This window comes from Taudactylus pleione, unplaced genomic scaffold, assembly GCF_031769625.1.
Source record: "Taudactylus pleione unplaced genomic scaffold, aTauple2 ptg000206l, whole genome shotgun sequence".
Classification (NCBI taxonomy): domain Eukaryota; kingdom Metazoa; phylum Chordata; class Amphibia; order Anura; family Myobatrachidae; genus Taudactylus; species Taudactylus pleione.
This window is the reverse complement of record NW_028284608.1, coordinates 10,782,442-10,798,544: the sequence shown is the minus strand read 5'-3', so window position 1 is coordinate 10,798,544 and position 16,103 is coordinate 10,782,442. Positions and strand designations below refer to the sequence as shown.

Below are 16,103 nucleotides of genomic sequence, written 5' to 3'. Positions count from 1 at the left end.
GGCGGGCTCCCCCTCAATTGAGGAATACCCCGCGTGTCCGCTAGACCACCAGGGTATCAGGCTGGTAGCGGGACCGGCAACCCGGGGGTTAATTGCTAGCCAGGGGAGGCAGCCTTCCCTGTCTAGCGGCTCCTCCCCTCAGCTCAGCGCGCCTTTCAACTAGGAGTCTGGCGTCGCTGAGCTGCTCTTATGTCTCGGCCACTCCTCCTCTGAGGTCTCCGGCGGCCATCTTTACTGGCACATCGCAGACTCCCAGGCGGTATCAAGTGGACCGGTCCCCCTGTGTACCTCTCCCCTGCTAAAGGACAGTGTACACAGCGCTATAGCCCTCCCAGACACTGAATCTGGGCGGTTGATTGTAGCGGAAGGTGCAGTGAGTACTAACTTTTCTGCATTGTATGTGACTATTGCTAGTGCTGCCTGTCTGTGACTTATTCTCCTTACTGTCAGCTTATAACTATCCCTTTCCTTCTCCTACGGCCCGGCAGGTGTGTGGGGGAAGGGCGTTTTTCTGAGACCCTCACATATATAAAACACGTATTTGTGGGGTCAGTCACATACTGTTGTGTGCTACACAGTACCATATCTGGGCTGTTGTTTCGCATACTGGTGAGTGCGCGGGTGTTAAAACCGTAATTCCTCTGGTGATACCTATTTCTTGTGTATTTACGGTATCATGTCGGATGAGGAGACTGAGCGCTCTGTGGCTCCTGTGCTATTTTCCTGCAGACGCTGTGCTGCTGGAGTTGATGGGGAGGACTTATCTCAGGATGGTCTGTGCGGGCGGTGCCAGCTGGTACCGGGCCCCTCCAACCCCCCTGTATCACAGGACCCTCCTTGGGCGATGTTTTCACAGGTGCTGGCATCTATTGCGGACCGGTTATCGGTCCCATCAGCGGTCCCTTCTAGGGCGTTACCGCAGCCCACCATCCCCCATTCCCCGAGGGTTCCACAAATGTTGCGGTCTTCCCCCGGGGCCCAGACTGTGGGTCCTTACTCGGGACTGCCTGTGTATGTGCAGGCTTCCCCAGGGACGTGTCAGTCTGTAGTGCCTTTGCAGAGTGTTGCTCCGACGGCTCCTCCGCCTTGGGTGGATGTTCTATCCAGCTCCGTACAGAGTCTGGCGGCTTCATCCTCGGCGTTTCAGTCTATGTTGCAAGGTGATGTGCCACCAAGGGTGTCTAAACGTCCGGTTGTGAGTTCACTAGCTGCGCAGTTGTCGGACTCGGAAGTGTCCTCAGATGATGGAGAAATCCATGAGGACTCTGACTCTGATGTCATGGGGCAGGAGGTGGAAGCTAAGTCCTCCATTAATGTTCCAGCCTTAGTTAGGGCGGTGCGGGCTATCCTACATGTTGAGGATGATGCGCCGGCTCCTAGGTCGAAGTTTCCTAATTTTAAAAAGGCCAAGGTGACCTCAACTGTGTTCCCCCTGTCTGATCAATTATCGGATCATATGGCGGCGGCCTGGCAATTACCTAGTAAGAGGTTCCATCCACAGAAGAGGTTGGCGGCGAACTAGCCTTTTCCTGAAGCTCATTGCAGGAAATGGGAAACTCCGCCGGCGGTGGATTCCCACGTTACCCGCTTGATCAAAAGCGCGACGTTGCCATTGCCGTCTATCTCCTCTTTGAAGGATCCCACGGACAGGAAGGTGGAGACTTGTTTAAAGTCCATTTATTCTCTTTCCGGGGCGGTGGCTCGCCCGTCCATGGCTATCTCCTGGGTGGCTAAAGCCATTGAGGCATGGGCCAATGCCTTGGAGGATACCTTTCCTGATGAGGCTCCGGATATCCAGAGAGCGTTAGTGGGACAGATGCGGGATGCAGCTTCCTATATTGGGGAAGCGTCTTTGGATGCCAGCCTGCTCACTTCTAGGGTGTCGGCTGCAGCGGTATCTGCTCGGCGCTCCCTGTGGCTGAGGTCCTGGAGGGCTGATGCAGATTCAAAAAAGGGTCTGGAGGCCTTGCCTTTTAATGGTGATTTACTATTTGGTCCGGATTTGGACAGAATAGTGGATACTTTGGCTAAGTCCAAGTCGGCTTTTCTCCCTTCGGCCTCTGCGCCGGCTAAAGTGAGGAGCTCTGCCTTTCGGTCCTTTCGGGTTCAGGGTAAGGCCAAGGGCCAGTCCTTCCCGAGACATTCGGCGACCAAGGCCGCACCCAAGCCCAAGAAGCAGGCATGGAGTGCTCGGCGCCCTTCTTCCAAGCAGGAGGATAAGCCTGCTGCCTGATGGGACGGGCCTCTCTCTGGGGGACCCCAGAGTGGGAGGCCGACTTCTCCAATTCGCCCAGTGTTGGCACAATACCACCACGGATGCCTGGGTTCGAGAAGTAGTCTCTCAGGGGTACGCCCTGTCTTTTCGGTTCAGGCCGCCCCACCAGTTTTTTTGTACGAGTCCTTCTCTGGACAAGACCAAAGCTGGTCAGATTCAGGTAGCTATAGAATCCTTGCTACAAGCAGGGGTCATTGTTCCCGTTCCGCAGTCTCAGCGCGGGACGGGGTACTATTCTACTCTGTTTCTGGTACAGAAACCCAATGGTTCTCATCGCCCTATCCTGAATTTGAAGTCTATGAACAGATACCTCAGAGTTCCCAGGTTCAGGATGGAAACGTTACGTTCCATCATTCTGGCGATGGAACCCGGGGATTATATGGTCTCCCTCGATATCCAGGACGCCTATCTCCATGTGCCCATAGCACCGGCACATCAGCGGTATCTGAGGTTTGCTATCCTGAACCATCACTACCAATTTCGGGCGTTGCCTTTTGGCCTTTCCACGGCTCCGAGGGTGTTCACCAAGGTGATGGCGGTTATGGCTGCCCACCTTCGGGGTCAGGGTCTACGTCTGTTGCCGTACCTGGACGATCTTCTGCTGCTGGCGAGCTCCCCGGAGGTGCTTCTTCGACATCTCCACCTGACCATTGCTTGTCTTCAGGCACACGGGTGGTTGATAAACTGGAAGAAGTCCTCCCTGATTCCATCACAGCGGATGGTTCATTTGGGAGCCCTGCTGGATTCTCGTCAGCAGCGGATTTTCCTGACTCCAGAGAAGGTCTCCTCCCTGCAGCTGCGGATACACAGTTGCCTGAGCAGTTGCCGCCTGTCGGTCCATTCAGCTATGAGAGTTCTGGGGTCCATGGTGTCGACATTCGACATGGTGGAATTTGCCCAGTTCCATTCCCGGCCCCTGCAGGGGCTGATTCTATCGGAGTGGAACGGGTTACCTCACCGGATCCGCTCTCAGATGCTGGTGTTGTCCGCGGAGGTTCGGCAGTCTTTGGCTTGGTGGCTTCAGACGGTGCATCTGGTCGAGGGGCGCCCCTTTTGGATCCCGGACTGGGTCCTGCTCACGACGGATGCCAGTCTTCGGGGTTGGGGGGCAGTGACCGGCTCATTATCGCTTCAGGGTCGTTGGTCCGCGGAAGAAGCACTTCTCCCCATCAACATCCTGGAACTGCGGGCTGTGTACAGGGCCCTGCAGTCGTCCGGCCCCGCTCTTCACGGAAGGGCGGTTCAGGTGCAGTCCGACAACGCCACCACGGTGGCGTACATCAACCACCAAGGGGGAACTCGCAGTCGGGCAGCAATGTCGGAGGTGTCTCGCATTCTTGCTTGGGCGGAGTGTCACGTTCCAGCGATCTCGGCAGTCTTCATTCCCGGAGTCCTCAATTGGGAGGCGGACTTCCTCAGCCGTCACGATGTGCATCCCGGGGAATGGTCGCTTCACCCAGAGGTGTTTCAGCTACTCGTGGACAGGTGGGGGCTGCCGGAACTGGACTTGATGGCCTCCCGTCACAATCACAAGTTGCCCGTTTACGGGTCAAGGACAAGAGACGCAGGCGCCTGTCTGGTAGACGCTCTGTCGGTGAAATGGACGTTTCACCTGGCGTATCTGTTTCCTCCGATATCCTTACTTCCTCGGGTTCTGCGGAAATTCAAGCAGGACGGCGGCACGCTCGTGCTGGTGGCTCCGGCGTGGCCCAGACGTCCTTGGTACTCCGATCTGAGGTGCCTCTCCATCGACGCTCCGTACCTTCTTCCTCAGCGTCGGGACCTGTTGTCTCAGGGGCCCTGCCTTTACCCGGATCTGGGTCGGCTGTCTTTGACGGCGTGGCTCTTGAGACAGCCGTCTTGAGGTCTAGGGGTTTCTCCAGTTCAGTGATTGGTACCATGCTTAGGGCACGCAAGCCTGCCTCCGCGCGGATTTACCACAGGGTGTGGCGCACTTATTTTCAGTGGTGTGAATCCAGAAACTATGATCCGCAGGTGTTCCGGGTTTCCAGAATCTTGGAATTTCTTCAATCGGGTTTGGACCTCGGCTTACGCCTGGCCTCTCTGAAGGTTCATGTGTCTGCTTTGTCCGTGTGGTTTCAGCGACGGATTGCTACACTGCCAGATGTTTACACCTTTTTCCAAGGTGTTCTCAGGATCCAGCCTCCCTTCGTGCCTCCGGTGGCTCCGTGGGACTTGACGGTGGTACTGAGGGTCTTGCAGGGTCCTCCTTTTGAGCCGCTTGAGTCGGTGGAGCTCAAGTGGCTGACGTTTAAGACCATTTTTCTCCTGGCAATTGCTTCGGCCAGGAGGGTTTCAGAATTGGGGGCGCTTTCCTGTCGCCCTCCTTTTCTGATTTTTCACCAGGACAGGGCAGTGCTCCGCACGCGTCCTGAGTTTTTGCCCAAAGTGGTTTCAAAGTTCCACATTAATCAGGAACTTGTTGTGCCAGCTTTTCAGTCACCTGATCTTTCGGCTGGTGAGGCTTCCTTGGATGTGGTCCGGGCACTTAGAATCTATGTGGACCGGACTGCTTCGGTTAGGAAGTCGGATTCTTTGTTTGTCCTCTTTGGTTTTCACAAGAGGGGTTGGCCTGCCAACAAGCAAACGATAGCCCGTTGGCTTCGTTCAGTTATTTGTGAGGCTTATGCGCAGGAGGGTTTACCTGTGCCAGCCTCTGTTAAGGCTCATTCCACTCGTTCTGTGGGTCCCTCTTGGGCTGCTAGACGTGGCGCCTCCGCTGTTCAGCTGTGTAAGGCGGCTACTTGGTCTTCAATTCAGACGTTTTTGAGGTTTTATGCGTTTGACACCTTCGCCTCTCAGGATGCATCCTTTGGGCGCCGGGTACTCCTTTCAGCACAGGAGCGTCCCCGCCCTTAGTTGAACTGCTTTGGGACATCCCCAAGGTCAACCCTGTGGACCCCCTATGGACCCTGAAGTAGAAAACAAGAGATATGGTAAGAACTTACCTTTGTTATCTCTGTTTCTACGAAGTCCATAGGGTCCACAGGGCGCCCGCCCTGACGCACCTGGCTTCAAATGGGCTGTGTGGCTGGTCACCGGTTTTCCGTCTCCCATTTCTGTGAGTATGGTTTCTTGTGTGTTCCAGTCTTCCTTCTCTCTGTTTAGTCTCCTCCTCCGGCCTTAGCTGCTTACCAACTGAGGTGCCTGTGGCCGGGGCGGGGTATAGAGGAGGACGGACCCAAGTGCATCCTGGGAGCAGCAAAGCTTTAACTGCGTGGTGCCCGTGGATCCAGATCCAGCTATACCCCAAGGTCAACCCTGTGGACCCTATGGACTTCGTAGAAACAGAGATAACAAAGGTAAGTTCTTACCATATCTCTTGTTTTTGCATTTGAGCATGTGGCTGTGGTAATATCTTGTGGTGGTTTTAATTAACATTGAAGGTCAAATGTAGTAAATTGAGATAAATCACTTCTTATGGTGCATACATACGGTCAGACTAGCTAGATCAACGATGAACGACTTGAACGATTTACCAACGATCTCATTAACGATGAATGATTTCTGACAGTATCTAAATGATGAAGTCGTCCAAGTTGGACTGCAAACACAGACGACTTCAGATATCGTTATATGACATGCGGGCACGCGCATCCTTGGTCGATGCATGCCCAACATGTCAACGATATGAACGATGTAACAATTTTTTCCATCGTTATCATTCATATCATCAAGAATATCTGACCATGTGTACCCTCCAATAGTCGCTTTCTGTATCTTTGTAATGTGTAGCCGACCTTACACCAGTGGTTCTCATCTCCTGTCCTCAAGTACCACCAACAGGTCATGTTTTGTGGATTTCTTTAATCATACACAGGCGACAATCTATTTTGCTGGGTCAGTAATTATCCCAACAGCTTCAACAGGCAGAAATCCTGAAAACATTACCTGTTAGGGGTACTTGAGGACTGGCGTTGAGAAACACTGCCTTACACCAACATAAACCAGTCTGGTTATAATAAGAAAAAATGCTCTTACCTATTGTTTGGAAGTTAAGAGCCACCATTTGACAACCAGCATTCCAAAACACCTGAGGCATGTAATTAGAAGAATCTACGCGGGTTCCTTTTGGATAAATTCGACTAAGCTGCATTTTGTTATATCTGTAAATATTTGATTAAGATTTATTTTTTTTTCTAAATGAACAACACACAGAAAACAGAGATCTCTTATTGTAAAGCTCAAGCCTTGAGTCATGATCAGTGACATCACCAGTGTCTTACAAATAGTTATTTATAACACCCAGGCGTCACCGGCCAAGGGGTGACATCAAGGTGCAGACTCCCCCTCAGTGACAGGATCCGGGTGCTGCATTGTATAATAACTGTAGTAAGGGAGCCGACCAGCACTGCACACATGGCAGTCCGCACCTCCGGCACCTTCCCTGCCCCCCAGTAATAACGGGACCACGGGAGTTCGGCCATGCCTCCTTCTTGTGAGGCCATGCACCCTTTCAGGCATGACAACACCACGCACACAGCATCCCTCCCCCCACCAGGTGACACCACGGGGAGGGACACAATTGGTTTAAACTAATAAAAGAAAATAACTATAATAATTACTATTATTTACCGATACCGCACTGTTTGTCATGCTTGCTATGTATTGCGTGTATTAGTCCAAGCTCAGTAACCCTGGACCTAGATCATCATATGTAACACGAGAACTCACCCACATTCCGATACAAGGGAGTTATGAGGATGCACTGGATTACTATCCATGTTCAACTATTGACCGAATTGGGCTCAACTATTAGTTCTGCTGCGTCTACTGTTTGGCTGAGCCGGATTAAGGGCCACATGGGCCTAGGGTTGTAAATGTTCAAGGGACTGTACTGAGAAAAGGAGGAGCAGTGACCAGTACAGTGTGGGTGTGGTCAGTGGTGTGTGGGAGTGGCCAGTGGTGTGTGGGTGTGGCCAGTGCCGTGTGGGTGTCACCAGTGGTGTGTGGGGGTGGCCAGTGCCATGTGGGTGTGTCCACCCCTACACTATCAGCCACAATGTCTTAATACATAAAAATACTAAAATTGCAAAATTTATTGAGAAAATTAGAAATACAATTTTAATGCTTATGATTTATGGCCGACAGTCTGGGCAGCTGGGTGGGTCGGTGGCTGGTCATCATGCTGCCATTATGATGGGCCTATTTTTATGTGGAGGCCTGGAGTTGTGGTTCCATCCTCCCCATTGTTAATCTGGCCCTGACTAAACCTAAGTATAGGTTGACAGACGACCCAGAGTAACAAGCTGTACAAAACTCACTATACATCATTTTCATACTTGAGGAAGGTTTATTCGCCTGCCCATTGTTTTTTCTCTGTGTCCCAGTTGTAGTCCTATTCTCAGTCCTCGTGCCCTCTGTTAGTATCTCCCTGTGGCTTGTGTATCATGTGCTCCCTGTACCATTGCTGTGTCTGCCGTATTCTATCATTGTTGCTTCATACGCTTGTTTTTCTATCTTCAGTCTACCACAGCTTGCCCTGCTGTGTTTCCTATAGGCACCATGCTAAGTCCTAGCTGCACCTGACGACCCACACCTCCAACCTGTCCCAATTTCGGCAGGATAGGTCCAATTTTGGGGGTTTTCCCTCGTACCATGATTGGGATGTTCTTCCCAATTAGGAGGGAGTTGGGGGGTATTTTTTGCATTCCTTTATTTTTTTTAATGTTTTCTACATTATGTGGGGGAACAGTGGGCCTGATTCAGAGCCGGACGCTCTGACCAGAGCGCTCGCTCTGAATCAGGGCCGGCCTACCTAAAATTGGAGCGGCCTCTTGGACGCTCGTATAGCTGTGGGTTACCACCCACAGCTTATACGAGCGTCCATGATTAAGGTCGCGATGGTCAAGACCATCGCGACCATCAGGTTTGCGACGAGACCCTTGCGGTAGGGTCTCGTTGCCGCAAGCCCTGGAGTGATTTTGGCTCTATCAGAACCAAAATCACTCCCACTGACATCACTAGTGATGTCAGTGGGGCCGGACCCAGACGGTAGGCGTTCCCATGGGAACGCCTCCGTCTGGGCAGCCACGCCCCCGGCACGCCCACCAAACGGGGTGCGCTGTCAATCACCATCGACCGCACGCCCCCTTTGGTGCGAGACCCCGAGCAACGGCTTCCCCGTCGCTCGCCGGGTCTCACGCATGCGCACGACGGAGCTCCCTCCGTCGTGCGCATGCGCACTTGGGCACCATCGACCCGCTTGCGAGCGTACAGCGCTCGCGAGCGGGTCTGAATGAGACCCAGTGTCCCTTTACTTCATTTTTTGGAAGACATTCCCCCTCTGCAAGCAGAGAAGGCAGGCACCTCCAGTGTGTGCCTTCATAAAATGGGGGTTTAATAGATAAAGAGGCAGCCTGGCACTTCAGAAGTTCTAAGCACGCCCATCGGTGGCATGTCCACGCCGACAGGATGCTGCAGTCATGCCCCCATGAGGCGATTCCAGGATAACTAATGCTCAGAGGTATGGATTAACCAAGGGAACCCTAGCGGGATAGTCTGCTGCCATAGGACCAATAGAATGTCGGCATGGCCGTAATGTCGTCATTGAACATGTCAACATTCTTCATGAAATGTCAACATGATTAGAATATTGACAAAACTTTCCTAGTGGTCTAGTGGTGACTTAACTGGTACAGCGACTCCAGTGGTGTCTTCCTGGTCCGGTGGTGACCCTAACGGTCAGGTCCCTGCAGAATGTCAACATTTCACACGTCAACAGTGCTAACATGTTGACATTCTGCAGATGCCGCCATGTTCAATGACAACATTTCAGCATTGTCAACATCATAACTGTCAGCATTGTGGTGTCGACATTATGAATGTGCCTTGTAAGGTAACGGATGGGGAAAAAGATAAGAAGAAAGCAAGAGGGTTACACCTCAAACAATGTATATAAAATGCATTGTGAACCTACAAACTATGTAAGAGAGCTAAACCGTTTATAGAAAGGATACTCGACAAATTCTACTGGAGATTTTGTTAGCTGCTCAAGACCCTTGGTTTCCACAAAGGATGACATTTCATAACTCTTATTTCTCTCTGGAAAGGAAAAAAAAACAGATGATTATTGTATATATTTGCTATTAAACAGGGTCAATAGAAGTTGAACATATGATGGTAAGGCACAGATTATGGCACCATCCTGGATCCGAAATGATTGTAACCTGGGACGCGCCATACTTAAATTATTTTGAACAAAACAGTAAGTGTTCATACCAAACCCTGCACGTAACCGAGCTGGATAACACGCCTGGAATAACTGAAGCGGTGATAATTGCCTAAAAATATTCAGCATGTTCTCTGTTCAATCACCTGGAAAAAGTAGAGATTTAGAAAAAATGTGCCCTATCGTACGTCACTGGTATCACCTGGATTTACCTTGACGCTGACAACTGTCCCTAATTTCCATAGACACAGGTTAACAGTTTCAAGATATGGACATGTCACTGTTTTCTAATACTGATCCACTACGCTATATAGTAAGGCTTTGTCTGAGTGTTAGATTCTAACCAGCATCTAAGGTATTATTTTAAATCCTAAACATTGCTTTCAGGGGTGTATCTAGTGATCCAAGCGCCCCTGGCAATGTAATGGACTGATGCCCCCCCCCCTATGCAGTGCCCCCAATAGTAATCCCCCCTATGCTGCATTGCCCCCAGTAGTAGCCCCCCCTATACAGTGCCCCCAGTAGTAGTCCCCCCATACAGTGCCCCCCAGTAGTAGACCCCAGTAGTAGTCCCCCCCTATATAGTGGCCCCAGTAGTGGCCACCCTCCCTAAATTGCCCTCAGAATTGGCCACCCCTATACAGTGCCCCCAGTAGTGGTCACCCACCCCCTAAATTGCCCCCAGTAGTGGCCACTCCTATACAGTGCCCCCCAGTAATGGGCACCCCCCATAAAGTGCCCCCAGTAGCTGCCACCCCCTATTTCAGTGCCCCCCCTGTAGTGCCAGGCTTACACACACAAACACACACACAAAAAAACAAAAAAAGTCCCGGCTGCTCTTCTCCTGCATGGGAGAGACATCATGACGTATGACGTCTCTCCCATCACATGCTGCGGGGGGAGCCAGCACATGGAGCTCATTAGTGAGCTCCAGCCGGCTCCCTCCGCGGACGACGCAGCAGCTAATGAGAGTCAGTCTGACTCTCATTGGCTGGGTGCTATTACAAACACACAGCCGCCGCTGGCGAATGTGTGTTTGTAAACTGTGTAGGGCAGACCGCTCTCACTGCAGTCTGCCCTACACTTGTGGGGCCGGGGGGACTTGTCCACCTCTTGGCTACTGGTGGCACTGCCGGACGGCGCCCCCCCTTTGGTCGGCGCCCTTGGCGAGTGCCATCCTGGCCAATGTGTAGATACGCCCCTGATTGCTTTATACAGTATTGGAAAAATATCAAGATGGCACCGCAAAGGTCCATAAAACAGTATGTCGAGTGACCAGCTTAGATGAGAAATGTCCCTGCAGACTACTGACAACTATTTATTATCAGATTTTAGTCACATCATTCTGCATCTCACACTAGAGTCTAAGGCCCTCATTCAGACTCGGCGCTCGCAAGAAGCGAACGCTTGTTCTGAATGAGGGCAGCCGCTTGTATATTTAAGTGCGGCTTCCTGGTCGCTAGCTAAGCTGTGGGTTACCACCCACAGCTTTAGCGACCGACCAGATTGATGGCGCTTGCGACGAGACCCTAAGGTTGGGTCTCGGCAACCGCAAGCCCCAGGGAGCTTCCTGCTCTGATCAAGCAGGAAGCTCCCCACTGACATCACTGCTGATGTCAGTGCGGCCGCCCACAAAACGGCAGGCTTCCTTAAGGAACGCCTCCATTTGTGAAACCACCCCCGCTGGCACGCCTACAAAACGGGCCGAGCTGTCGATCAACATCCGGCCCTTTTGTAGTGAGCTCCGGAGCGAGAGAATTTCTCTCTCTGCGCAAGCTCCGGAGCGAGCGAGAGAATTTCTCTCGCTCCGGAGCTTGCGCACACGCAGTGCGGCCGCTGCGCATGCGCAGGGCCTAACCATCGACCCGGTTGCGAGTGCTCAGTGCTTGCGACCAGGTCTGAAGGAGGGCCTATGTGCTAAGGAGCTGATTCAAAGCAGCTCGCTAGATGCGATCACTCGCACAATAAGTGTATGCAAATTGCGTAGGCAGTGTAATCACACAGCAATGCATTAGCACGCCCAGTATTTCTTAGAGAGCGATCACATAGTGTATGCAGACACCCACCAGCCTGTCTTTTTCCCTACACCGGGAGACCGACACCCGGCTTACCGATCGAAGGTAAGCTGGGCGAAGGGCGTGGACAGCTGTGGGGGGTAGGTTAGGTTTAGGGTTCCTGGGGGGGACTCAGGGTTAGGCACCCCCCGGGAGGTTAGGTTTAGGCTAGGGGAAGGTGGGGTAAGGGTTAGGCACTTAGAGGGGGAATTAGGGTTAGGCACTTAGGGGGGAGGTTAGGGTTAGACACCCCTAAGGGAGAGTTAGTGGGGGAATTAGGTTAGTGAATACATACCTTGGGACGATCGAGATTTTCATCCTTGTCGGCCTGCGGTAAATCATACCGAATCCTATGCAACCATCAGTACATCGGGTAACATTGGATGCGATTGCAGCGCTTGAGGTTGACCATACCCTGCCAGGTGACGTGTACTATGATGCCCTCTTTTAATTATGCACACCTCTAAAACGCCGTTGAGACTGCTCAGGCACGCCTGCGTTTGCCCCTCCACTTTAATGGCCAGCCCCTGCTACCACCTACAAACAGCTTCTCCTGTCACTCACTCTGCTAAGCTATCTATGTGCAGCGAGCGAACGCATTGTGAACTTTCGCTAAAGTATGCGCACTGCGATGCATACACACTGCATTCCACCGGCAGCGGCGAGTGTATGCATCTTAGCGAGCGGGTCTGAATGAGCTCCTAAGTCTTTGAGAAAGATAAAGTGGAGAAAGAAAGTACCAACCAATCAGCTCCTAACCGCCACTTTACAGGCTGTGTTTAAGAATTGACTGAACATGATGGGGAAAAAATCCGCGGCCGCTGCATCATAGCACTTCGGAAATGGATATACAAGTGTCGCATATCACATTAATCAGCACAGTCTCTTGGTGCTTCCTAGTTGCATCGCTTTGCAACAGAGGGCCATATTCAATTAGCGTCGAAAAGCCGTTTTTGGCGAAAAAGTTTTGCCGATGACATAAGTACGCCGTAATTTGTTGCGACTGTTCGCCGGTGCGAAAACGCAATGCACCCGGCGGAAAGGTTTCGCCTATAAATATATGTTGGAAAAAAGTGCAGAATTGTGGTTTTGGGGTGCAAAGGTGGGGAAACCACCCTGCACCCTTAGGACAGGTCCCCAAAGGTAAACTGCGTCAAAAATTTCCCCATAAAAAACACCCCAAAAATGACTATGAAACAGGGGGCAAAAAAGTTCAAAGTTGGGGGACAAACTTAAAAACTAGTGAAATAGATTTTGGGGGGGTCTGCAAGTATGGGGGAGGTGGCAGGTGCTTGCTGAAGATGCGTGTAACGCTTTTTAAGGCATCGCTTTTGCAATTTTTAACCATGTTTGCACCCATTTTCATGTACCCCAAATTTGTTGGGACTAGTTATTTTCACAAAAAAACCTGCTAAATGCTATTTTTCACCACTTGTGCAAAGAAGCTAATTAGCAGCTAATGAGAGCATTTAAGTACCCCAAATACCTTCAGCAGGGCTATTCGGGGGGTATCTATAGTTATCCCCAATGTTAGTGCATCTTTTAGGGGGTGTCAGGCTGATTTCCCCAAATCTGACAGCACTTTTCGCCTGTTTGAGTTTTGCCGGGATGCGTTTTCGCCTCCTTTGGAATTGAATACAGGATAAGTGGGGACGCGTGCTATACTTTTTCGCCTGCAAAACCAACGATGTCGGCAAAAAGTCCGGCATGCGAAAAGTACAGGACTTTTTCGCGGCTAATTGAATATGCCCCTAAGATGCAATTCTGACAAAAGAATACATAAAAAAAGACGCCCGGCGCTAGCAGGGAAACACAGGACTTGGTGCGCTGAGAGGGGCTGTTTGGCGCAACTGCAGAAATGATGTACTGTATGAGGACACATCTGTACCCCCGGTAGCCAGGTAACACTTTTCTGTGCAGAGTGGTCCACCCCTAATTCATTGGCCTGTGTGTATCACGCACCCTGCACCCACTGATTACAATGAAAGAGTTACCAGCATCAGATTATTAAAAATATAATAATAATAATAATAATAATATTTGATCTTTTCTAGTATAACAGAAAATAAATTCCTTTTTGAAAAGTTTTCGATAGAAACTGAGGGCCTGATTCAGAGTCAGGGCGGGCACTGTTTTTTTTAGTTGCGGCCTCCTGGCCGCTCGCATAGCTGTGGGTGACCACCCACAACTATTGCGAGCAGCCAGGATGATGGTCGCGATGGTCTTGACCATCGGGCTTGTGACGACACCCTTGTGGTAGGGTCTCGTGGCCGCAAGCCCCAGAGAGCTTCTGGCTCTGATAGAGCCGGAAGCTCTCTCACTGACATCACTGGTGATGTCAGTGGGGCCGCCCACAAACGGCAGGCGTTCGCTTGGGAATGCCTCCGTTTGCCAAACCACCCCCCGGCCACGCCTACAAAACGGGACGAGCTGTCGATCAACATCGACAGCCGCCCCTTTCGTAGTTAGCCCCGGAGCGAGTGCTTTTTGCGCTTGCTCTGGGGCTCGCGCACGCGCGTGCGCACTGGGCCACCATCAACCCGCTTGCGAGCGCTATGCGCTTGCGAGCGGGTCTGAATCAGGCGCTGAGTTCTTTATCAAGGGAATGTACATAACCCGTATGTACTAAGCAATGAAGACTAACTTCCGATGACCTGGCATATTTGAATTTCAAGTGAAGGACTCCTAGTGGCACTGACAGATTAATTAGAGGCATGTTCCCATTATATAAACAGTTGTGCAGATGGTGTGCACACTCATTTTTATATTTAGACACTGAGGTATAAACATCTTAGCAATAAATACGTCGGGTAGGAAAGATCCAAGCACCAAAGAGGTCTTTCTTAATTGGTTAAAATACCAAATGATTCAGGTGACATTTAACCCTTTATGAGCCACGATGCAAAAATATTTGATACTTTTTTTTTCTACACTAGTGATGGATTTTTGTTATGTGTAGTTACAGTAATGGTAGCATTAAATTCAAAAACTGCTAGATTTGGTGGTAAATTCAAAGTCTTTTTCTCGCACCAAACAATAGGGCACGAGTGGGAGGGGTCAGATGAATCTCAGCAAGAGATCCACATGACAAGGGTTTATAGTACTAATACTGATTCCTGCATAATGTGACGTGTACTGTGCATCACAGAGCCCGTCATCTCTGCTGTTCCACCATGAAGTGCTTGTGCTCTGGTTCTGTTCTTACTTTTAGATGACTCAAAAGACTCAAACTTCACCGGCTGAATGTAGTTAACCAGGTTAGACATTTCCTCAGTGGCACTGGCTTCATTCCCAGCTGTTCCCTGCAATGACAAGGCACATAGGTCATCATTATCCAGGCTGAACTGTGCACCATCTTTGGATTAAAGCTTAACGTCACCTTTATTTCTTCAAACATATTCATATCTTTTAAACCTTAACTTGTGTTATCTGCTGATGATAGAAGGAGATCGGGAATAAACATTTCCACATTCACTAAAGTAACATTATATGACAATAAGGAGCAGGATCCTGGAGAAGGAGGAGGCAGTGACACCTTACTACTCACTACAGCTTTAGTAAACTCATGCTTGACAATTGAATAGTGTCCTATGGGAGATCCTGGAGGGGGTGATTTTGGTGGGAGGTGCAGAGGGGGCATTACTGCGTCTCCTGACCCTTGCTGTACAATTCCATGAATCGCGGCGTTGTGCAGCAGGGGAGGGGTAGGTAATCATGACGTAAAGCCAAATAAGTCACATCATCAATGTGCCAGGACAGGGTCGGACTGGCCCACAGGGGTACAGGGGAAACCCCCGGTGGGTCCCACTGCCTGGATCAGGTTCCAGACTGTGCACTTGAATTATACATTATGCATACAGTATGTTACATTATACTGCACAGGACTAAGTTGTATTTTCTACAATGCATTGCTGTTACTAATCTGGTACATTATCTTGCATGTACTAGCAGTATTTACTAAATATATGTTTAAAGGGGCCCAGACCATGCCCTCTTTAATGGTTAGCCAAGCCTCTGTGGAAGCTGGCCACACCCCCTCTGAAGGCTGGCCACACTCCTAAGTATGGGCACCTATCACTGCATCCCCCCGGTGGGCCCTTCATTTCCCAGTCCAACACTCCGCCAGGAGGTTGGTCTACGCTCAACAGAACAAAATGTGGGAGTCTCCTAGACATTCAGTGACAGTAAAATAATAGAAAGGCTCAGGCGCTATCTATATAAATATATTTAATATATATATATACGTTGTCAGCTGCAAAAAGGCATGTGTGCTTGTGATGGCAAACACTCGACACCCACACAACAGGTGTGAATTTAAAACAAAGCTGTATATCTCCAATTGCGCTAATCAATAATCCACCGGTCTGATAGGTGAAATTCATATATAATATATCACATATATAAACATATAAACTATCAATGCTGATACCACAAAAACAACCAGTTGTACGTGTATACACAATAAAACATATATTAAAAATAATGGAGATAAATTACTAATCATAAACCTAAAATGTCCAAATTTGATAAAAAAAGATCTGAAATAGTCCACAAGAAATATACAAACAAGTGCTTTTGGTGT

General features: G+C 50.2%; 1 protein-coding gene across 3 annotated transcripts in view; it reads right to left on the bottom strand.

Moving 5' to 3' along the window:
- The window catches only part of PLCB1 (phospholipase C beta 1), an 808,463-nt gene that overhangs the window by 168,808 nt on the left and 623,552 nt on the right, over positions 1-16,103 (bottom strand). For all 3 annotated transcript variants that reach the window (XM_088478043.1, XM_088478041.1, XM_088478042.1), the window contains exons 16-18: positions 14,727-14,823; positions 9,256-9,340; positions 6,278-6,402 (exon numbers count right to left, since the gene is read on the bottom strand). In XM_088478043.1, the coding sequence (XP_088334169.1) occupies positions 6,278-6,402; positions 9,256-9,340; positions 14,727-14,823 (307 nt within the window). The remainder of the gene's footprint in view (positions 1-6,277; positions 6,403-9,255; positions 9,341-14,726; positions 14,824-16,103) is intronic.